The sequence below is a fragment of the Salvelinus namaycush genome, chromosome 7 (genome assembly GCF_016432855.1).
Source record: "Salvelinus namaycush isolate Seneca chromosome 7, SaNama_1.0, whole genome shotgun sequence".
Taxonomy (NCBI): domain Eukaryota; kingdom Metazoa; phylum Chordata; class Actinopteri; order Salmoniformes; family Salmonidae; genus Salvelinus; species Salvelinus namaycush.
Window position 1 is genome coordinate 15,623,645 of NC_052313.1, and position 23,480 is coordinate 15,647,124.

Consider the following 23,480-nt stretch of genomic DNA (forward strand, 5'->3'; position numbering starts at 1 on the left):
TCTCTCTGTAACCAACATTGCGAAGGTAAAGGCTAATTATTGTGTGTACATAATGTATCTGCCACATTTCTAATGCCTGTTAAGTCAACATACTGTATCATTCGTTTACTCAGATAGGCCGACACATACTGAAGAAACGGTCTGCATAATGTGAAATTATGCAATAACTAGTCATTTTTCAATGGATGTGAAGACTGCGTGGAAAACTGCAGGCCAATTTCCCATGGTCGGGTTTTTCCAGAAACGGCTTGTTCATTCAGATCCCCAGGTACTCTTTTCTCAGACTGTCAGAGAGGAACATGCGTGCACTTAGGTCAGGGTGGAGCAGGCCATACATTTATTTGTATTTATTTTTTTAACAGTCACACTGCTGATTCAACAAATTCAGTTTCTTGAAGACTATTTTTAACTGATTTGTTGTATCAGGTGCTTAGATTGGAGCAAAAGCCTGTATCGATACCGGTCCTCTGTGGATAAGAGTTTTGGGACTATTCCATTGGTTCCATTGAGCCAGACAAGCTCAGTCAAGCACAGCTAAAGGATTTTAAAGATTTATATTTTAACGTAGCGTAGTATTTGAACCCACATCTGAATTCAATTCAGTCGACACGGATTAGGCCAGTAGTGCTTATGTCATTCACTGTATGCTGATTAGACCTTCAGTAGTGCTTATGTCATTCGCTGTATGCTGATTAGACCTTCAGTAGTGCTTATGTCATTCGCTGTATGCTGATTAGACCTTCAGTAGTGCTTATGTCATTCGCTGTATGCTGATTAGACCTTCAGTAGTGCTTATGTCATTCGCTGTATGCTGATTAGACCTTCAGTAGTGCTTATGTCATTCGCTGTATGCTGATTAGACCTTCAGTAGTGCTTATGTCATTCGCTGTATGCTGATTAGACCTTCAGTAGTGCTTATGTCATTCGCTGCCTCCAACACAGAGACAGGAAACAATCACCCACCAACAAACAGTGAGAACAGCCTACCTTAATATGGTTCTCAATCAGAGGAAACGTCAAACACCTGCCCCTAATTGAGAACCATATCAGGCAACACATTTAACCCAACATAGAAACACATAACATAGACTACCCACCCAGCTCACGTCCTGACCAACTAAACAAAGTTCAAAAACAACGGAAAACAGGTCAGGAACGTGACAGAACCCCCCCCCAAGGTGCGAACTCCGGGCGCACCCCTAAAACTCAAGGGGAGGGTCTGGGTGGGCATCTGTCCGCGGTGGCGGCTCCGGCGCAGGACGAGGACACCACTCCACCATTGTCTTTGTCCCCCTCCCTTAGCGTCCCTTGAGTGGCGACCCTCGCCCCCGACCCTGGTCCAGGAACCTTCACCAAGGCCCCTCCTAAATAGAGGAGACAACTCAGGACAGAGAGGTAGCTCAGGACAGAGAGGTAACCCAGGACAGAGAGGTAGCTCAGGACAGAGAGGTAGCTCAGGACAGAGAGGTACCTCAGGACAGAGAGGTAGCTCAGGACAGAGAGGTAGCTCAGGACAGAGGGGCAACTCCGGACTGAAGGGCAACTCCGGACTGAAGGGCAGCTCCGGACAGAGAGGCAGCTCTGGACTAATGGCAGCTCTGGACTAATGGCAGCTCCGGGCTGAGGGGCAGCTCATGACTGGAGGGCAGCTCATGACTGGAGGGCAGCTCATGACTGGAGGGCAGCTCATGACTGGAGGGCAGCTCATGACTGGAGGGCAGCTCATGACTGGAAGGCAGCTCATGACTGGAAGGCAGCTCATGACTGGAAGGCAGCTCATGACTGGAAGGCAGCTCATGACTGAAGGGCAGCTCATGACTGAAGGGCAGCTCATGACTGGAAGGCAGCTCATGACTGGAAGGCAGCTCATGACTGGAGGGCAGCTCATGACTGGAGGGCAGCTCATGACTGGAGGGCAGCTCATGACTGGAGGGCAGCTCATGACTGGAGGGCAGCTCATGACTGGAGGGCAGTTCATGACTGGCTGGCGGCTCTGGCAGCTCCTGACTGGCTGGCGGCTCTGGCAGCTCCTGACTGGCTGGCGGCTCCGGCAGCTCCTGACTGGCTGGCGGCTCCGGCAGCTCCTGACTGGCTGGCGGCTCCGGCAGCTCCTGACTGGCTAGCGGCTCCGGCAGCTCCTGACTGGCTGGCGGCTCTGGCGGCTCCTGACTGACGGACGGCTCTAGCGGCTCCTGACTGGCTGGCGGCTCTGGCAGCTCCTGACTGACGGACGGCTCTAGCGGCTCCTGACTGACGAATGGCTCTGACGGCTCGGGACAGACGGGCGGCTCTAATGGCTCGGGACAGACGGATGGCTCAGATGACGCTGGGCAGACGGATGGCTCAGATGGCGCTGGGCAGACGGATGGCTCAGATGGCGCTGGGCAGACGGATGGCTCAGATGGCGCTGGGCAGACGGATGGCTCAGACGGCGCTGGGCAGACGACCGACCAGAGTCGGTCTGAGGCGCACAGTAGGCCTGGTGCGTGGTGCCGGAACTGGTGGTACCGGGCTGAGGGCACGCACCTCAGGGCGAGTGCGGGGAGAAGGAACAGTGCGTACAGGACTCTGGAGACGCACAGGAGGCTTGGTGCGTGGTGCCGGAACTGGAGGTACTGGGCTGGAGACACGCACCGCAGGGAGAGTGCGTGGAGGAGGAACTGGGCTCTGGAGACGCACTGGAAACCTGGTGCGTGGTGTAGGCACTGGTGGTACTGAACAGACCGGACCGTGAAGGCGCACTGGAGGTCTTGAGAGCAGGGCTGGCACCATCCGCCCTGGCTGGATCTTCACCCTAGCCCGGCAGATGTGGGGAGCTGAGATGTTGCGCACCGGGCTAAGCACACGCACCGGGGACACCGTGCGCTCCACCGCATAACACGGTGCCTGCCCGGTACGATGCCCTCTCTCTCCACTGGAAGCACGGCTGGGAGAGCTGTAGCGCCGAGCTGGCAGAGGACGTGCAGGGCTAGGGAGGCGCACAGGAGGCCTGGTGCGTGAGGCTGGCACAGTCTTAACCAGACGGCTAGCACGCACCTCAGGACGAGTATGGAGAGCTGTTCCCGGTGACATCAACTCCCCGACACGTTCAGTCGGGCGGATGTCGTGCCTCATGCACCAAACCAGCACCTCCCTCATAACTCTCTCCTCCAATTTCCCCATTAACTCCTTCACTGTCTCTGCGTCGCTCACCTCCAATTCCGCCCTGACCGGCTCCTTACGGTAAGCAGGGGGAGTTGGCTCAGGTCTGACTCCTGACTCTGCCACACTCCCCGTGTGCCCCCCCCCCCAAGAAATTTTTGGGGCTGCCTCTCGGGCCTCCAGCCGCTCTGCCGTGCTAGCGCCTCATAATAGCGCCTCTCCGCCTTCGCTGCCTCCAGCTCTTCTTTGGGGCGGCGATATTCCCCTGGCTCTGCCCAGGGTCCTTTGCCGTCTAATTCGTCCTCCCATGTCCATTCCTCCAAATAGTGCAGCCTCTCCTGCTGCTGCTGCTGCTGCTGCAGCCTCTCCTGCTGCTGCTGCTTGGTCCGGGTTAGGTGGGTGGTTCTGTAACGGCTTTCTTCACGGGATGAAGGAGAGGACCAAAATGCAGCGCAGTTAGTGTTTAACATGTTTAATTTAACGAACTGTGAACACTTACAACAATACAAAACAACAAACGTGAAAACCGGGACAGTCCTATCTGGTGCAGAACACAAACACAGAGACAGGAAACAATCACCCACCAACAAACAGTGAGAACAGCCTACCTTAATATGGTTCTCAATCAGAGGAAACGTCAAACACCTGCCCCTAATTGAGAACCATATCAGGCAACACATTTAACCCAACATAGAAACACATAACATAGACTACCCACCCAGCTCACGTCCTGACCAACTAAACAAAGTTCAAAAACAACGGAAAACAGGTCAGGAACGTGACATTATGTCATTCACTGTATGCTGATTAGACCTTCAGTAGTGCTGTAAGTCAGTAGGTGCAAATTATAGACCCTTAATGTCATTCTTGAGGCAGGCTGTCTCAGCAGAGCATTTGAGGCTATTTCTGTTCGATTATTTTAGGGGATATTGTGGCTGGGGTCAAGCATTCCCTATTATTGAATGAGACAGTTCAGTGCAGGAAGGCAGCCCCAGTCAACTGGAAGTGAAAATAGACTTAACACCATGTCGTACACTATGCCCATTGTTCATGGTACAACACAATAATAAATCACTAATGTTATCATCAATATCCTACTAGTCATACTGTCATTCTCTTAGGGCCTGATTCAAAGTTGAGATAAGCATGTGCAACTCAGACTTGTTGTCAATGGACGAATCAAATTGGATGATATTTGGATGAAACCAGTTCAAAGTAGGATGACCCAAGTATGAAAAATGACTGTAGCTGGTACATAGATAAAGTTTGATCAGAAAGTTACTGGTCTCCGCCCTTCGTGTCAAACACTTGGATTCAGGAGGCAGCCATTACCAAGGATTTACTTCCGGCATTATTCAACGTCACATAAATAGCCTGCAGAGTTCTGTCTTACTATCCAGGTCTGTACCCAAACAATTCAAGCTTCTCCTTTTAAAAATCCACCTTTCCAGAAACAAGTCTCTCACCGTTGCCGCCTGCTATAGACCACCCTCTGCCCCCAGCTGTGCTCTGGACACCATATGTGAACTGATTGCCCCCCATCTATCTTCAGAGCTCGTGCTGCTTAAACTGGGACATGCTTAACACCCCGGCCATCCTACAATCTAAGCTTGATGCCCTCAATCTCACACAAATTATCAATGAACCTACCAGGTACAACCCCAAAGCTGTAAACACGGGCACCCTCATAGATATCATCCTAACCAACTTGCCCTCCAAATACACCTCTGCTGTTTTCAACCAAGATCTCGGCGATCACTGCCTCATTGCCTGCATCCGTAATGGGACTGCGGTCAAACGACCACCCCTCATCACTGTCAAACGCCCCCTAAAACACTTCAGCGAGCAGGCCTTTCTAATCGAGCTGGCCCGGGTATCCTGGAAGGATATTGACCTCATCCCGTCAGTAGAGGATGCCTGGTTATTCTTTAAAAGTGCCTTCCTCACCATCTTAAATAAGCATGCCCCATTCAAAAAATGTAGAACCAGGAACAGACCTGACTGCCCTTAACCAGCACAAAAACATCCTGTGGCGTTCTGCATCAGCATCAAATATCCCCCGTGATATGCAACTTTTCAGGGAAGTTAGGAACCAGTATACACAAGCAGTTAGAAAAGCTAAGGCTAGCTTTTTCAAACAGAAATTTGCATCCTGTAACACAAACTCAAAAAAGTTCTGGGACACTGTAAAGTCCATGGAGAATAAGAGCACCTCCTCCCAGCTGCCCACTGCACTGAGGCTAGGAAACACTGTCACCACCAATAAATCCACTATAATTAAGAATTTCAATAAGCATTTTTCTACAGCTGGCCATGCTTTCCACCTGGCTACCCCTACCCCGGTCAAAAGCCCTGCACCCCCCACAGCAACTTGCCCAAGCCTCCCCCATTTCTCCTTCACCCAAATCCAGATAGCTGATGTTCTGAAAGAGCTGCAAAATCTGGACCCCTACAAATCAGCCGGGCTAGACAATCTGGACCCTCTCTTTCTAAAATGATCTGCCGAAATTGTTGCAACCCCTATTACTAGCCTGTTCAACCTCTCTTTCGTGTCGTCTGAGATTCCCAAAGATTGGAAAGCAGCTGCGGTCATCCCCCTCTTCAAAGGGGGGGACACTCTTGACCCAAACTGCTACAGACCTATATCTATCCTACCCTGCCTTTCTAAGGTCTTTGAAAGCCAAGATAACTAACAGATTACCGACCATTTCGAATCCCACCGTACCTTTTCCGCTATGCAATTTGGTTTCAGAGCTGGTCATGGGTGCACCTCAGCCACGCTCAAGGTCCTAAACGATATCATAACCGCCATCGATAAGAGACAATACTGTGCAGCCGTATTCATCGACCTGGCCAAGGCTTTCGACTCTGTCAATCACCACATTCTTATCGGCAGACTCAACAGCCTTTATTTCTCAAATGATTGCCTCGCCTGGTTCACCAACTACTTGTCTGATAGAGTTCAGTGTGCCTGTTGTCCGGATCTCTGGCAGTCTCTATGGGGATGCCACGGTGTTCAATTCTCGGGCCGACTCTCTTCTCTGTATACATCAATGATGTCGCTCTTGCTGCTGGTGATTCTCTGATCCACCTCTACGCAGACGACATCATTCTGTATACTTCTGGCCCTTCTTTGGACACTGTGTTAACTAACCTCCAGACGAGTTTCAATGCCATACAACTCTCCTTCCTTGGCCTCCAACTGCTCTTAAATGCAATGAAAACTAAATGCATGCTCTTCAACCGATCGCTGCCCGCACCTGCCCGCCCGTCCAGCATCACTACTCTGGACGGTTCTGACTTAGAATATGTGGATAACTACAAATACCTAGGTGTCTGGTTAGACTGTAAACTCTCTTTCCAGACTAACATTAAACATCTTCAATCCAAAATTAAATCTAGAATCGGCTTCCTATTTCGCAACAAAGCATCCTTCACTCATGCTGCCAAACATACCCTCGTAAAACTGACCACCCTACTGATCCTCGACTTCGGCGATGTCATTTACAAAATAGCCTCCAACACTCTACTCAACAAATTGGATGCAGTCTATCACAGTCCCATCCGTTTTGTCACCAAAGCCCCATATACTACCCACCACTGCGACCTGTACGCTCTCGTTGGCTGGCCCTCGCTTCATACTCGTCGCCAAACCCACTGGCTCCAGGTCATCTACAAGTCTCTGCTAGGTCAAGCCCCACCTTATCGCAGCTCACTGGTCACCATAGCAGCATCCACCCGTAGCACGCGCTCCAGCAGGTATATCTCACTGGTCACCCCCAAAGCCAAGTCCTTCTTTGGCCGCCTTTCCTTCCAGTTCTCTGCTGCCAATGACTGGAACGAACTACAAAAATCACTGAAGCTGGAGACACATATCTCCCTCACTAGCTTTAAGCACCAGCTGTCAGAGCAGCCCACAGATCACTGCACCTGTACATAGCCCATCTGTAAATAGCCCATCCAACTACCTTCATCTTCTGCACATCTACCATTCCAGTGTTTAATTGCTATATTGTAATTACTTCGCCACCATGGCCTATTTATTGCCTTTACCTCCCTTATCTTACCTCATTTGCACACAATGTATATATACTTTTTTTTCTACTGTATTATTGACTGTATGTTTGTTTATTCCATGTGTAACTCTGTGTTGTTGTATGTGTCGAACTGCTTTGCTTTATCTTGGCCAGGTCGCAGTTGTAAATGAGAACTTGTTCTCAACTAGCTTACCTGGTTAAATAAAGGTGAAATAAATGTTAAAAAATTAAAATATTTAAAAAAAATTAAGCCAGAAATGTAGTACAGCAATGGTAACGTCTTATTATCGTAAGTAATTTAAATATACGGCCTTAAAACTGTCACCACATGCACCTATGCCTTGCTTTGGCTTTGTTTACAAACCTTAAACCAGCTAACGTAAACTCACCCCATTCCGTACAAATGTGCGCAACCGCGACATTCAAACGAGGCTGCAAAGAAAACTAATGGGACTGTAGCGACTGTGTTGACTTCAAAATCTGGGGTGTGAACTAGGTTTCTATTCAAGCGTTGATCGGCTCTATAGTATTGGAGAAAAGTTGAATTAACTGACCCTCCATTACTTCGTAACGTACAGCAACTATAAAGCAACTATTTCTGTCTTACAATCTCTCTCCACCAGGTGTAGCACTTCTCTCATCGTTTAAAAACAAGAAATGGACAGTGACGGGGGTAAGGGGGGGATACCTAGTCATTTTTTGCGTCATCACTGCAAGCGATCATGATTCTCAAAGCCGCTGTTTACTTCTGAAGATCACTTTAGCGCCGCCATAAAAACCCGATTCAAATTCGACACAAACCTTCAAATAGGTATGTAATGAAACATTATATAAACTCTTTATAGTGTTTTATTTACATTTTAGAGGCGATAAGGTGATAAGTTGGACAGATCGAGTGAAAAAAAGCAGTTTTCCCATACATCTCCTCTCCTTCTCACTACCACGCATTAGTTTAGTTTCCCCACCCGCCATTTTTTAAAAGACCCGACGGAGCTCATTGCCTTCTTGAATCATGCAGAAACGGGCAGCGTGGAGGTCTCGACATGAATTCTGTTGGAAAGGAGAGAAATTGTGTGTTACAATGGTATTGACATTAAAGTTGATCTGGAACTATTACGTTTCTTGGGCGCTAAAATAAGGTCAATTGTACGGACCAAGGTGATGTACAAAAGTAAGTGAGTTTACGTTACAGTAGCTCAAGCAGAACGTACGACCGAAGATACTGGTAACCTTTCATCTGTGGCGTGACAGTTAGCTAGCAAGCTACTTACCAGAACGCCGGCAAAAAGCACACTGTCTTGTGACTGCATGCCATAATGTAAAATTAACCATACACTATTTTCCTAAGAATAAAGACATCTGACAGCAGTGGCTGCTTTTCATTTCAGGTGGACAGGCTGCACCGGCATTACGATCATGTCACGCGTGAGCAGTGCACATTTCGAGTGAAGTTGCTTTATCAAATTGGGGAGAACATTCCATGGGTCTTGCCAGGAAGCTAATCCTGAAGACGGATGCTCAACCATAATTGACAGTGGATCTAGCAAGCGCTGACCATAATTAATGTATCAGTTTGATGAGTCTGACACGGTAGATAACATTTTTGAGGGATCGTGGGGCTAACGTTAGATACCTCAACTGTGGCTGCTTTGACTTGTGAATGGTATATTTTCTGTAGCACACCTGATAGTCACTATATGGTTGTTGTTCTACCAGCCCTTAGCCCCCTACATCGAGTCTTATAACTTCAAGCACACAGCTGGCACGAAGGAATGTTGTCCACAAAAGGAGTTGGGTTGTGTATAGTTTTTGTAATTGACCCTTGAATATTATATTTTGCCATTCTAATGTATGGGTTGTTGTCTTACAGTGGATGTAGCTTGTGTCATGATGAGTAGGAAGAGGGTGGTGTTATTATTTTCCATCTCCTTTTGTCTTCTCACTACTCTGTCTGCACAGCCTCCCAGGCAACCTCCACAGCAGGAATGCTGTGATACATAATCAGCTTTCCCAAGGCAAAGGGGGATATGCTGTGAAGCCTGGGAAGACAGACCCAGCATAGTCAGCATAGTCATTTAAAATCTGCATCAATTGAGCATTTCAGGCCCAAAAAAAAAAAAAAAAAATGGCATATTTCAAATTGAGTACTTCAAAAAAATTACATCAGCACTACAACAAATTGCTAGCATCATAACAGTAAATGAAAGGAAATTAAATTCACTACCCATTTAACAAACATTTCAAGAACATTACAGGCTACAGTACGTAGATGGGCTCCTGGATATCTTTTTAACGAGGTCACCTTTGATCCAGCGTCGTAGGTGGGGAAGCTGTACGAGCTGTCCATCCCAGGACCCCTGTCTGTCCAGTGTGAGAGGTCTGGCAAGGAGGCCATAACTGGATTGGTCTCCCGCTTCAATCTTGGGGGCAACTGAAGCCAAGTGGGTGACTGAAGCCTGCATGATTGAAGCGGGGTACATGGATCCTCCTCTCCTCCCCATGAAATCTCTGTAGTAGAGGTCGACCGATTAATCGGAATGGCCGATTAATTAGGGCCGATTTCAAGTTTTCATAACAATCGGTAATTGGTCTTTTTGGACACCGATATTTAACTAGGCAGGTCAGTTAATGAACACATTCTTATTTTCAATGCCGGCCTAGGAACGGTGGGTTAACTGCCTTGTTCAGGGGCAGAATGACAGATTTTTACCTTGTCAGCTGGGGATTCGTTTTTGCAATCTTCCGGTTACTAGTCCAACGCTCTAACCACCTGCCTTACATTGCACTCCACGAGGAGCCTGCGTGGCAGCCTGACTACCTGTTACGCGAGGGCAGCAAGAAGCCAAGGTAAGTTGCTAGATGGCATTAAACTTATCTTATAAAAAACAATCAATCTTAACATAATCACTAGTTAACTACACATGGTTGATGATATTACTAGTTTATCTAGCGTGTCCTGCGTTGCATATAATCGATGCGCCTACTTCGACAAACGGGTGATGATTTAACAAGCGCATTTGCGAAAAAAGCACTGTCGTTGCACCAATGTACCTAACCATAAACATCAATTCCTTTCTTAAAATCAATACACACGTATATATTTTTAAACCTGCATATTTAGTTAATATTGCCTGCTAACATGAATTTCTTATAATTAGGGAAATTGTGTCACTTCTCTTGCGTTCCGTGCAAGCAGTCAGGGTATATGCAGCAGTTTGGGCCACCTGGCTTATTGCGAACTGTGTGAAGTCCATTTATTCCTAACAAAGGCCGTAATTAATTTGCCAGAATTGTACATAATTATGACATAACATTGAAGGTTGTACAATGTAACAGCAATATTTAGACTTAGGGATGCCATCCGTTAGATAAAATATGGAACAGTTCCGTATTTCACTGAAAGAATAAACGTTTTGTTTTCGAAATGATAGTTTCCGGATTCGACCATTTTAATGACCAAAGGCTCGTATTTCTGTGTGTTATTATGTTATAATTAAGTCTATGATTTGATAGAGCAGTCTGACTGAGCGACGGTAGGCAGCAGCAGGCTCGTAAGCATTCATTCAAACAGCACTTTCGTGCGTTTGCCAGCAGCTATTGCGCTGTTTATGACTTTAAGCCTATCAACTCCCGAGATTAGGCTGGTGTAACCAATGTGAAATGGCTAGCTAGTTAGCAGGGTGCGCGCTAATAGCGTTTCAAACGTCACTCGCTCTGAGACTTGGAGTAGTTGTTCGCCTTGCTCTGCATGGGTAACGCTGCTTCGAGTGTGGCTGTTGTTGATGTGTTCCTGGTTCGAGCCCAGGTAGGAGCGAGGAGAGGGACGGAAGCTATACTGTTACACTGGCAATACTAAAGTGCCTATAAGAACATCCAATAGTCAAAGGTATATGAAATACAAATCGTATAGAGAGAAATAGTTCTATAATTCCTATAAAGACTCATGTTAAAAAGGAACCACCAGCTTTCATATGTTCTGAGCAAGGAACTTAAACGGTAGCTTTTTTACATGGCACATATTGCACTTATACTTTCTTCTCCAACACTTAGTTTTTGCATTATTTAAATCAAATTGAACATGTTTCATTATTTATTTGAGGCTAAATTGATTTTATTGATGTATTATATTAAGTTAAAATAAGTGCTCATTCAGTATTGTTGTAATTGTCATTATTACAAATAAATTTAAAAAACGTCCGATTAATCGGTATCGGCTTTTTTTGGTCCTCCAATAATCGGTATCGGCGTTGAAAAATCATAATCGGTCGACCTCTACTCTGTAGTTACATTTACATTTAAGTCATTTAGCAGACGCTCTTATCCAGAGCGACTTACAAATTGGAAAGTTCATACATATTCATCCTGGTCCCCCCGTGGGAATTGAACCCTGGTCCCCCCGTGGGAATTGAACCCACAACCCTGGCGTTGCAAGCGCCATGCTCTACCAACTGAGCCACACGGGACCGTTGGTTGCATTTCCTAAAGCCTAAGTAAATCACTTTTATGTGATATGATATCAGATTTTGTTACTTTGTATATATATTTTTTCAAGCATTCAGACGGGACATGAGTGTCACAAATTGTACGAATCAATGGATCCTGCACACTGTAGGGTGGCCGGATGCCTATATTAGGCCTATGGCTCTTTTCTTTCTGTCAAATGATGTCTCACCATTATTTCTCATATGTTCATGTAGATCAATATTTCAGCTATGCTGGCCTACTGCAAATGATAAAATAAATGTCTGATCGATACATACAATTCTGAACATATTGTCATCTATAATGCTAATACAGAGGCACCAATACATTGTCCAGTACACTTATTGTATCCTATTTTCATGTACATTCTCTTATGTCTAAGCTTCTAAGGTGACTCAGGCTTTACTAATTATTGTGAAGTGTATTAGTGAACTGTATTCTGCAGTTAGGTACAAAACAAATGCAATTGTGTATTTCTGTTGTTTGTCTGATATCCAAACAGTCCATGATCAGCACTGTTGACATTTTGCAGAGAAAGTGTGTTGAGGCATACTATTTAGGCTCAGAATGACATGTGGCCCATTGTTTATCTTGTTACCTGACAACGACCACAAGAGTGTTTCAAAGAGCTGCCAGTCAAGCTCCCTGCCCATTCAGGCTGTTCTTTCAGGCTTTCTGATAGTTAGAGATGAGAGAAGGTACAATTTCTTCAATTCTGAGCATTTTAATATAAAAAAAATATTATCGGTGATGTTTTGGTCATTCAAAGGCTATTATTACTTGGGAAATAGGATGCCTGTGTGGAACCTTATAAGACAGCAGGATTGAGGGGCATTCAGCACGACGGCATTTTTAGCAGGAACAATGAATGAAACGAAAAGTCCCTTTCCTCTCATTCTTTCTTCTCCCTTGTTCAGCCAGCAGTCTGAGAGACTGTTTAAAGAGACGGCGGAGGTGAGTGGGAAGGACGCAGTTAGTCCGCTCATCCCATTTCCTATGCGAATGAATGACTGGGACCAGGTGGGTTTCTGTAATATAGAGAAAGTGTGAGTGTGTGCATGTCCGCGTGTGTTTGTGTGCGTGCGTGTTTGCGTAGACTGTACAAACCCTCTGTGACCGTGAAGCTCCTCTTATCTCAACAACCAGTGTCCACTCACTCTTCCATCTCTCCCTTCCTCCCCTCCCTCCATCCCTTTCTAGCACTGCCCAAAGGATACATGGCACAGACTTAGGGAATTCCACACTTCTCTGTGAGGAGAGAGGCAGGCACACAGGGGTGGACCGAGGAGAACTCTGGGGGAGAAGAGAGGTCATCTGTGGAGCGTTACACATGGAAACTATGACTGGAACTTTAGTTCTATATTTTCAGCTAAGACAAATTCCTTTCAATGCCTCTTACAGAAAACATTGGATGTAATGCAAACACACAATTGGCAACATCAGTAGTTGCAATGTCAGCTAAATTTACTCATACAGTAGGTGTAAAGAAAAAATGTAATTTGACATTTTTAAAAAGAGTGAGATTGCAAAATATCTCTCATATAGACCCACCCAGTACAACACACACAGGAACTTCTTCCTATGAAGTCTGGCATGGCCTTGTAGTCAAGGATTTCCAAGTTATCAGCTGATCAGCTGAAACAATCAGCTGAAACCTGTTTTTTTCACAAACAAAGCAGGAGGAACATAGAGCTCTAAACCAATAGAGTGATTCTTCAGAAAAAAAATACCATGATTTAGGGGCTTTTTACAAAATGTCTTCCATAGCCTAGTCCTTTGAAGGAAGGATTGTTGACATATTTGACATTTGTATCCAAAAGCATAATTGAGAAATAATTGATCAAAGTTGGCATATTTCTGACACTTTGGCCTTACCCAGGCCTCCTTTAAGACTCCATAGTGTTTCTGAAGGTGCTATAAGGTATTGGTGTCATATGAAGTTTTACCGCTTGCTCTGTAATATGAGTAGTACCACACACATACACACAAAAGTTTGGGGTCACTTAAAATGTGCTTTTCTTTCAAAAACAAGAATTTCTTTGTCCATTAAAATAACATCAAATTGATCAGAAATACAGTGTAGACATTGTTAATGTTATAAATAATATTGTAGCTGGAAACGGCTGATTTTTAATGGAATATCTGCATAGGCCTACAGAGGCCCATTATCAGCAACCATCACTCCTGTGTTCCAATGGCACGTTGTGTTAGCTAATCCAAGCATATCATTTTAAAAGGCTAATTGATCATTAGAAAACCCTTTTGCAATTATGTTAGCTGGAAACAGCATCCCAGGGGTCGCCTCTTCACTGTTGACGTTGAGAATGGTGTTTTGCGGGTACTATTTAATGAAGCTGCCAGTTGAGGACTTGTGAGGCGTCTGTTTCTCGAAATAGACACTAATGTACTTGTCCTCTTGCTCAGTTGTGCACCGGGGCCTCCCACTCCTCTTTCTATTCTGGTTAGAGCCAGTTTGCGCTGTTCTATGAAGGGAGTAGTACACAGCGTTGTACGAGATCTTCAGTTTCTTGGCAATTTCTCGCATGGAATAGCCTTCATTTCTCAGAACAAGAATAGACTGACGAGTTTCAGAAGAAAGTTATTTGTTTCTGGCCATTTTGAGCATGTAATCGAACCCACAAATGTTGATGCTCTAGATACTCAACTAGTCTAAAGGAGACCGACCAGTTGTATTGCTTCTTTAAATCAGGACAACAGTTTTCAGCTGTGCTAATATAATTGCAAAAGGGTTTTCTAATGATCAATTAGCCTTTTAAAATGATAACCTTGGATTAGCTAACACAACGTTCCGTTGGAACACAGGAGTGATGGTTGCTGTTAATGGGCCTCTGTACGCCTATGTAGATATTCCATTAAAAATAAAATCTGCCGTTTCCAGCTACAATAGTCATTTACAACATTAACAATGTCTACACTGTATTTCTGATCAATTTGATGTTATTTTGATGGACAAAAAAAGTGCTTTCTTTAAAAAACAAGGACATTTCTAAGTGACCCTAAACTTTTGAACGGTAGTGTATATATAACACTTAACATTAATTTATGAATATAAAAAAAATAAACATGAATATAAAAATGTTACCATATTTTGGAAAATGTTCAACATATTGTTGAACATAATATACTCTAGAGGCATATTAAAGTTTCAGAGTGGGATCTCTGCTAGTTTTAAAGTTATGATCTGATTTGTAAGCATTACCAAAGGAGTGAATGTGAAAATTGATTCAAAATCCTCGCCCTGTGCTGGTGATTTGCAGGATGTGATTGGTTACATTGCATACAATGCAACTTTATCTGTATAAAATGGGCCATAACTTTAAAACTAGCAGAAAAATGTCCAAATCAGAAAATGTAATATTTTTCAATATTATTTTTTATATTTGTCAATATTCATAAATGTAAAAAAAAAAATCAAAAAATATTGAAATCAAAATACTACTCAAAGTGGCTATCAGCAGTTGAAACAATAACAAAGCATTATCTCCACCACTGTTTCAGTATAAAGCAGGGGGATGGGCCTAGAGAAATGTTACCAGACTCAAATTCAAAGACAGCGCTATGGATACAAGGACTGGCCATGCATCATATCAAAATTATAGATTTAACCATGTTTTGTTTATGCTAAACAGTGTTTGTTTACAAACATTGGAGTTAAACAAGTTCTATTTTGGGTTCTGATGTGGTATGACAATTGAACTAAGCGCATTAGGCATTTAAACGTTATATTCTTCAAGAATCAATGGATGCATACAGTGCATTTGGAAAGTATTCAGACCCCTTAACCTTTTTTTCCACATGTTACATTGCAGCCTTATTCTAAAATTAATTAAATCAAAATGTCCCTCAATCTACACACAATACCCCATAATGACAAAGCGAAAAAAGGCTTTAGAAATGTTGCACATTTATAAAAAATAATACCTTATTTACATAAGTATTCAGACCCTTTGCTATGAGACTCGAAAATGAGCTCAGGTGCATCCTGTTTCCATTGATCATCCTTGATATGTTTCTACAACTTGGTTGGAGTCCACCTGTGGTAAATTCAATTGATTGGACATGATTTGGAAAGGCCCACACCTGTCTATATAAAGATCCCACAGTTGACAGTGCATGTCAGAGCAAAAACCAAGCCATGAGGTCAAAGGAAATGTCCGTAGAGCTCTGAGACAGGATTGTGTCGAGGCACAGATTTGGGGAAGGGTACCAAAAAATGTGTGTAGCATTGAAGGTCCCCAAGAGCACAGTGGCCTCCATCATTCTTAAATGGAAGAAGTTTGGAACCAGCCAGACTCTTCCTACAGCTGGCCACCAGGCCAAACTGAGTAATTGGAGGAGAAGGGACTTGGTCAGGGAGTTGACCAAGAACCCGATAGTCACTCTGACAGAGCTCCAGAGTTCCTCTGTGGAGATGGGAGAACATTCCAGAAGAGCAACCTTCTCTGCAGCACTCCACTGATCAGGCCTTTATGGTAGAGTGGCCAGACGGAAGCCACTCCTCAGTAAAAAGGGCACATGACAGTCAGCTTGGAGTTTGCCAAAAGGCACCTAAAGGACTCTCAGACCATGAGAAACAAGATTCTCTGGTCTGATGAAACCAAGATTGAACTCTTTGGCCTGAATGCCAAGCGTCACGTCTGGAGGAAACCTCTACGGTGAAGCATGGTGGTGGCAGCAGCATCATACAGAGAGATCCTTGATGATAACCTGCTCCAGAGTGCTCAGGACCTCAGACTGGGGCGAAGGTTCACCTTCCAACAGGACAACAACCTTAAGCAGACAGCCAAGATAATGCAGGAGTGGCTTCGGGACAAGTCTCTGAATGTCCTTGAGTGGCCCAGCCAGAGCCTAGATTTGAACATCTCTGGAGAGACCTGAAAATATCTGTGATGCAACGCTCCCCATCCAACCTGACAGAGCTTGAGAGGATCTGCAGAGAATAATGGGAGAAACTTCTGCAAATACAGGTGTGCCAAGCTTGTAGTGTCATACCCAAGAAGACTCAAGACTGTAATCGCTGCCAAAGGTGCTTCAACAAAGTACTGAGTAAAGGGTCTGAATACTTATGTAAAATGTCATATTTCCTTTATTTATTTTTTGCTAAAATGTCTAAAAACCATTTTTTACTTTGTCATTATGGGGTATTGTATGAGGGGAAAAAACGATTTAATCCATTTTAGAAAAAAGGCTGTAACGTAACAAAATGTGGAAAAAGTAAAGGGGTCTGAATCCTTCCCCAAATGCACTGTATAATAAATGTATAAGTCCAAAAAGGGATGTAACAACTGCTGATTTCCCCTTTAAACAATACAGTACCTTGAACAGAAATCTGGAAACACTGGGCAGTAACTAGAACCCCCCCGACCCCAAAATAAAAAAATATCAAGTTAAATTATTTGTGGAGCATCTGAGATCATTTCATTCACTTTCTTTTCATTCTATTATAAACTAACACCACCAACATCTGTCCACCCCCATCATTCTCTCCAGAGTAGAGCCACATGTAAAAGAGATTGAGCTCCAAGAGGAGAACGACCCACCCCTCCGGCCCTCATCCCCCTCTTTTCCTTTGGGAATGTGTCTGTGGGAGGAGGAAGAAGAGTGGGAAGAGAGGATGACAAGGTTTGAGTGAGGGGTATGAGGCCGGGTGACCGCAGATGATGATAGACTTAGGAAACAAGCTCGATCCTATTACAGGAAGTGTGTGGAGAAAGGGTTAAGGGTCAAGTCCTTCAGGGAGTGGAGTATCCAGAGGTAGGGGAGCTCTACAGTAGTGCAGGCTACAGCAGTGCAGGGAGAGTCTGCAGATCGGACACAGATATGCAGTTATGCACACACATACACAGGCAAGCGTACACAGGCACGCACACTTAGGAACTACGGGCGAGGATGTGCTTCCAGATGTCAGATTGCCCCAGAATGACATTGACCTGAAGAACTGAAGCAGCGTGGGGGGAACAGATACAAAACTGGGAGAGAGGGTGCAGCTGTGTTTACCTTAGTGACATCTCTGAGTGAGGCCTGCTTAGAAGCACACACACGGAGCTCAATGTACACTAATACTGTATGCATGTGAACTGCAGTTACATTAAAGTACAGTTAGAGTAAAGTTCCATCCAGAACATTTTATTTCGAGTTTTATCTTCTATTTTTGATGTAAATAAAAAGCCACCTATCAATACAATCTATGATAACAAAGGTGATCCTGCCAGAACATGAAATACGACGGCTGTGTAATCAACCCAAGGGTCAAATGTTATTACACGTTACAATGCACATGCATTATGATGGCAGTTGTTTAGTGGAACGGGGGAGGAGGGGTACTGAGGTTAGGGTGATGGAGCCATACCTACACACTAATGTTTTGACTTAGTCAAGAAGTGATTATGGCCTATGATTTTACTTATAATGTAGTTATAATGATTGTTCTAGACCTAGGAGCTTGCAACTTGTTAAGTTAAAAGCGGTTTCTTGAAGAATGACTTTCCTGTCTACTTTATTAACCACAGCATGACTCTCTGAAAAGCTCTCGCGAGCTAAACTAATATGAACCACAAGCTAAGCTAAACTAATATGAACCACAAGTATATCAGACTTATTAAATGATTTGTTTGGCTACATCCTCGTGCTCATGCTGTGAGCCCTGTTGTCTGGTCCCAAGATAAATTACACAGGGACTTTGTCTATTCCCTTACCAGCTGCTTCCATCTTCTCCCTCACCTCCCACTGACTACAGCATCTGCCTCTAAAACTGTGAGTGTGCGCGTTCAACTCAAGATACCCTAGCACAGGCGGTGCGCAACTCTCCACACCATCCACAATTCCTCCCGAAATATACCCTTTAACAGTTCTCCTTGGAAGAACAGGTACATTCAAATAAGCATGTGTTAACTAACTAACTATAGGTCCCCCCCAAAAAATCTGAGCGATCTATGCCGGTTGAGACACAATGATGTTAGGGTTTCAAAGGGCAGCAAAGTGCATGTGTGGGAGAGCTTTCTTTCTCTCCTTCCAGATGATGGAGTGGTGAAAATCCCTCCTTGGTTGGCGTGTAGTCTGCTGCAGTGTAGACGTTAAAGATCAACCTCTCATCTCCTCAGAACCTGTCCAACCTGTTGTGGAGACTCTCTGTAATGGCATATCACTTTATGTCAGAACTGACAGTCATTATGTCACCATTACGTGCACCTCAATACCACTAAGTGGAACTGTGCCCACAGTAGGTTAGGTTTCATGGTGATGTTCAGTAGAAATTTGTTTGGAAATGTAGTTTCCACTAAATGATCCAAAAGTGGAACTCTGTTGGAATCATTATGTAAATGACTCCTACAGTTAACATGAACGCCAAAGTTTGATGTATACAATTAGCAACTAAACTTCCATAGTGACACTTTTCCTCTCTGTCTTCTGGTTTCAGTGTGTCAGGGGATCAGCAACAGGCTGACGCTGCTGGCGACTGTAGACGACCACTACAACAACCTGGTGAAGATGTACAGCAACTGTACCGTGGTTCTGGAGAACCTAGAGCTCACCTACATCCAGGACTACCACGACCTCTCCTTCCTCAAGGTGAGGAGATGGAGGGTTCGATTCCTATACCTTGTTTGCAGTGGCTTCCTACCTATCCACCTTTCCTATGTCCTATAGTTTCTCGCCCTCTCTCTGATCTAAAATGACCTGAGAGAAAATAGTGTTGCAGCCATTTTATTACTTTTCTTGCCGTGGCTTCTAGCGTCTAGTTGAATGCACTGGCTGTAAGTAACTCTGGATAGGAGTCTGCTAAATGACTCAACGTCAATGTGAGTGTAATAGTCAGAATAAAGCTTTTCTATCCTTTATGACTTCAATTCCACCAACTGAACAATGATTGTATTGCAAGGTTAACGTAGTCCAGAGTAGGTTGCATGACCACCAGACCAAACTCTGGCACGTTCCGTACTTCTATCCATTTCTATGTTCTCCCTCCAGTCCATTCAGGAGGTTGGAGGATACGTTCTGATTGCCCTCAATAAGGCAGCCAGCATCCCTCTGGAGAACCTGCGTCTTATCCGAGGACACTCCCTCTTCCTTGACAAGTATGCCCTGACTGTAACGTCCAACTACGAGAAGAATCACTCCTCTGTGACCCTCAACTACACCCGGGGCCTGAGGGAGCTGAAGCTGAGTGGACTGACAGGTTAGTGGGTGACTGGGAGGTCCATTTCAGTGACTGTATCCGGATTCTGTTATTTAAAGTACTTTGAAGTATTTGAGGTGCGCTTGATTTAGCTTGGGAGTTTGAATTTTTGGGTCTATGCCATTGGTTCCATTACACAGGCCAGACAACATATCTATGTGTCCTTCTATTTTGCACAGAGATTCTCAAGGGAGGTGTGAAAATTGCCCACAATCCTTTGCTGTGTAATGTGGAAACCATCCAGTGGTGGGACATGGTAAATAAGGCCATAAACCATAGTATGCACTTCAAACTGGAGAGCTATGGCCGTTACTGTAAGTATGCTAGCTTCATTAACACTTTGTATAGTAATGAATCCTTCTCTGCTTTGTGTTCAGTGGAATCATTTTGGGGTCGTTGTTTTTCATTTGATGTTGCACAACTATTATGATTATTCCATATGATACAGCTTTCGGGTTTGTGATTAACAACCAAACTTGCATGGCCAGGTTTAACCATGTGTAACACCAGTATTCTATGAATGACATCATTCAGATGTTAAGCAGGGTTTTTCCTCACCTTGCAGGTGACAAGTGTGACCCGGGATGCTACAATGGATCGTGCTGGACCTCAGGACTAGAGAACTGTCAAACCTGTAAGGAGTCATTCTTCTCTCCCCGAAATTAGTAGTGATACAAAAACATCACGTGCTATTTCTCTTTCATTATATTGGTAGAAACTTTTATTTGTGTTGCAAGTATTTTGTTGGTTGCTCGTTTTCTGCTCTCAGTGATGGGTGTGTTTTGCTGACTGGTCCTCTCCAACTCCCATCTCTCCTCAGTTACCAAGCTGACGTGTGCAGAGCAGTGCTCTGGAAGGTGTAGGGGTCCTAAACCCAGTGACTGCTGTAATGAACACTGTGCTGCAGGCTGCACCGGCCCTAGGCCAACAGAGTGTCTGGTGAGAGACTCTTCTGACTTCAATGAATTCAGAACTTACAAAAGTTATAATCACATAGGAAACACATTTAAAAAGACAATAGGCAGACCCACTCCTGGGCTGTTCCAGATATCATTGGCGATATTGCACACTCATTGTGATCGTAGTCTATCGTTCTTGTATTCAAAGGCTTGTAGAGACTTCCAGGATGATGGCACATGTAAGGATGCCTGCCCCCCTACCATGCTCTACAATCCCAACACCCACCAGTTGGCTTCCAACCCTAACGCCAAGTACACGTTCGGGGCCACTTGTGTGAAGGACTGCCCACGTAAGGCCATCTACATTATCAAAGGGTTAATAAAGATGGGGTCTGCTCATAACGTTGCTGAATGGCCAGACAAACATCTGTTCTACACCATACATGTATATCTGGAAGAATTGGGAATTGTGCTCTATTTGTTACTTTCATACAGTTGAAGTCAGAAGTTTACATACACTTAGGTTGGAGTCATTAAAACTTTTTCGACCACTCCACAAATTTCTTGTTAACAAACTATAGTTTTGGCAAGTCAGTTAGGATATCTACTTTGTGCATGACACAAGTCATTTTTCCAACAATTGTTTACAGACAGATTATTTCACTGTATCACAATTCCAGTGGGTTAGAAGTTTACATGCACTAAGTTTACTTTGCCTTTAAAACAGCTTGGAAAATTCCAGAAAATTATCTCATGGCTTTAGAAGCTTCTGATTGACTCAAATTGTAACGATCGTTGTTGGAAGGATGGTCGAACCAAGATGCAGCGTGGGGTAGGTTAATCATTTTTATTTATGATAACCGGCACAAAACAAGAAAGAGTAACAAACGAAACGTACAGCTTTGTAGGGCTAAAAAGCAACAATACAAAATCAAGATCCCACAAACAACAGGTGGGAAAAGGCTGCCTAAATATGATCTCCAATCAGAGACAACGATAGACAGCTGCCTCTGATTGGGAACCATACCAGGCCAACATAGAAAATAAAAAAGTAGACTACCCACCCTAGTCAAACCCTGACCTAACCAAAATAGAGAAATAAAAGGTTTTCTAAGGTCAGGGCGTGACACAAATGATGTAAATTAGCCTATTGGAGGTATACCTGTCGATGTATTTCAAGGCCTACCATCACACTCAGTGTCTCTTTGACTGACATCATGGCAAAATCAAAAGAAATCAGCCAAGACCTCAGAAAAAAATTGTTGTAGACTTCCACAAGTCTGGTTCATCCTTGGGAGCAATTTCCAAACGCTGAAGGTACCACGTTCATCTGTACAAACAATAGTATGCAAGTATAAACACCATGGGACCACACAGCCTTCATACCACTCAGGAAGGAGACGCGTTCTGTCTCCTAGTGATGAACGTACTTTGGTGCGAAAAGTGCAAATCAATCCCAGAACAACAGCAAAGGACCTTGTGAAGATGCTGGAGGAAACAGGTACAAAAGTATCTATATCCACAGTAAAACGAGTCTTATATCAACATAACTTGAAAGGCCGTTCAGCAAGGAAGAAGCCACTGCTCCAAAACCGCCATAAAAAAGCCAGACTACGGTTTGCAACTGCACATGGGGACAAAGATCGTACTTTTTGGAGAAATGTCCTCTGGTCTAAAGAAACAAAAATAGAACTGTTTCGCAATAATGACCATCGTTATGTTTGGAGGAAAACGGGGGAGGCTTGCAAGCCAGAAAAAAACATCCCAACCGTGAATTACGGGGGTGGCAGCATCATGTTGTGGGGTGCTTTGCTGCAGGAGGGACTGGTGCACTTCACAAAATAGATGGCATCATGAGGAAAGAAAATGATGTGGATATATTGAAGCAACATCTCAAGACATCAGTCAGGAAGTTAAAGCTTGGTTGCAAATGGGTCTTCCAAATGGACAATGACCCCAAGCATACTTCCACTTAAGGAAAACAAAAGTCAAGGTATTGGAGTGGCCATCACAAAGCCCTGACCACAATCCTATAGAAAATTTGTGGGCAGAACTGAAAAAGCATGTGCGAGCAAGGAGACCTACAAACCTGAGTCAGTTACACCAGATCTGTCAAGAGGAATTGGACAAAATTTACCCAACTTATTGCGGGAAGCTTGTGGAAGTCTACCCAAAATGTTTGACCCAAGTTAAACAATTTAAAAGCAATGCTACCAAATACTTATTGAATGTATGTAAACTTCTGACTCACTGGGAATGTGATGAAAGAAATAAAAGCTGAAATAAATCACTCTACTATTATTCTGACATTTCACATTCTTAAAATAAAGTGGTGATCCTAACTGACCTAAGACAGGGAATTTTTACTAGGATTAATTGTCAGGAATTGTGAAAAACTGAGTTTAAATGTATTTGGCTAAGGTGCATGTAAACTTCCAACTTCAACCTTATCTATTGTTTCTTTCAGAACGTTTCACCTCAGTGAATACTCTGCTGTACTTACATGGTGAAGAGACTTTTGCCTATAATTGTCTGGATTGGTGAACGTGACCCCTGACCTATGATTGGTTGTTTATTATAGATAACTATGTGGTGACGGACCACGGGGCGTGTGTCAGAACGTGCAGCGGCAACACACACGAGGTGGAGGAGAATGGTGTCAGGAGGTGCAAGAAGTGTGACGGAATCTGTCCGAAAGGTAAAATATTGCAAATGTAACTCTTT

The 23,480-nt window shown here is 44.2% G+C and overlaps 1 protein-coding gene across 1 annotated transcript in view; it reads left to right on the forward strand.

Moving 5' to 3' along the window:
* The window catches only part of LOC120051015 (melanoma receptor tyrosine-protein kinase-like), a 52,261-nt gene that overhangs the window by 10,851 nt on the left and 17,930 nt on the right, over positions 1-23,480 (forward strand). The window contains exons 2-8 of the mRNA XM_038997589.1: positions 19,099-19,250; positions 19,650-19,857; positions 20,037-20,171; positions 20,423-20,491; positions 20,678-20,796; positions 20,965-21,106; positions 23,338-23,454. Coding sequence (XP_038853517.1) covers positions 19,099-19,250; positions 19,650-19,857; positions 20,037-20,171; positions 20,423-20,491; positions 20,678-20,796; positions 20,965-21,106; positions 23,338-23,454 — 942 coding nt within the window. The remainder of the gene's footprint in view (positions 1-19,098; positions 19,251-19,649; positions 19,858-20,036; positions 20,172-20,422; positions 20,492-20,677; positions 20,797-20,964; positions 21,107-23,337; positions 23,455-23,480) is intronic.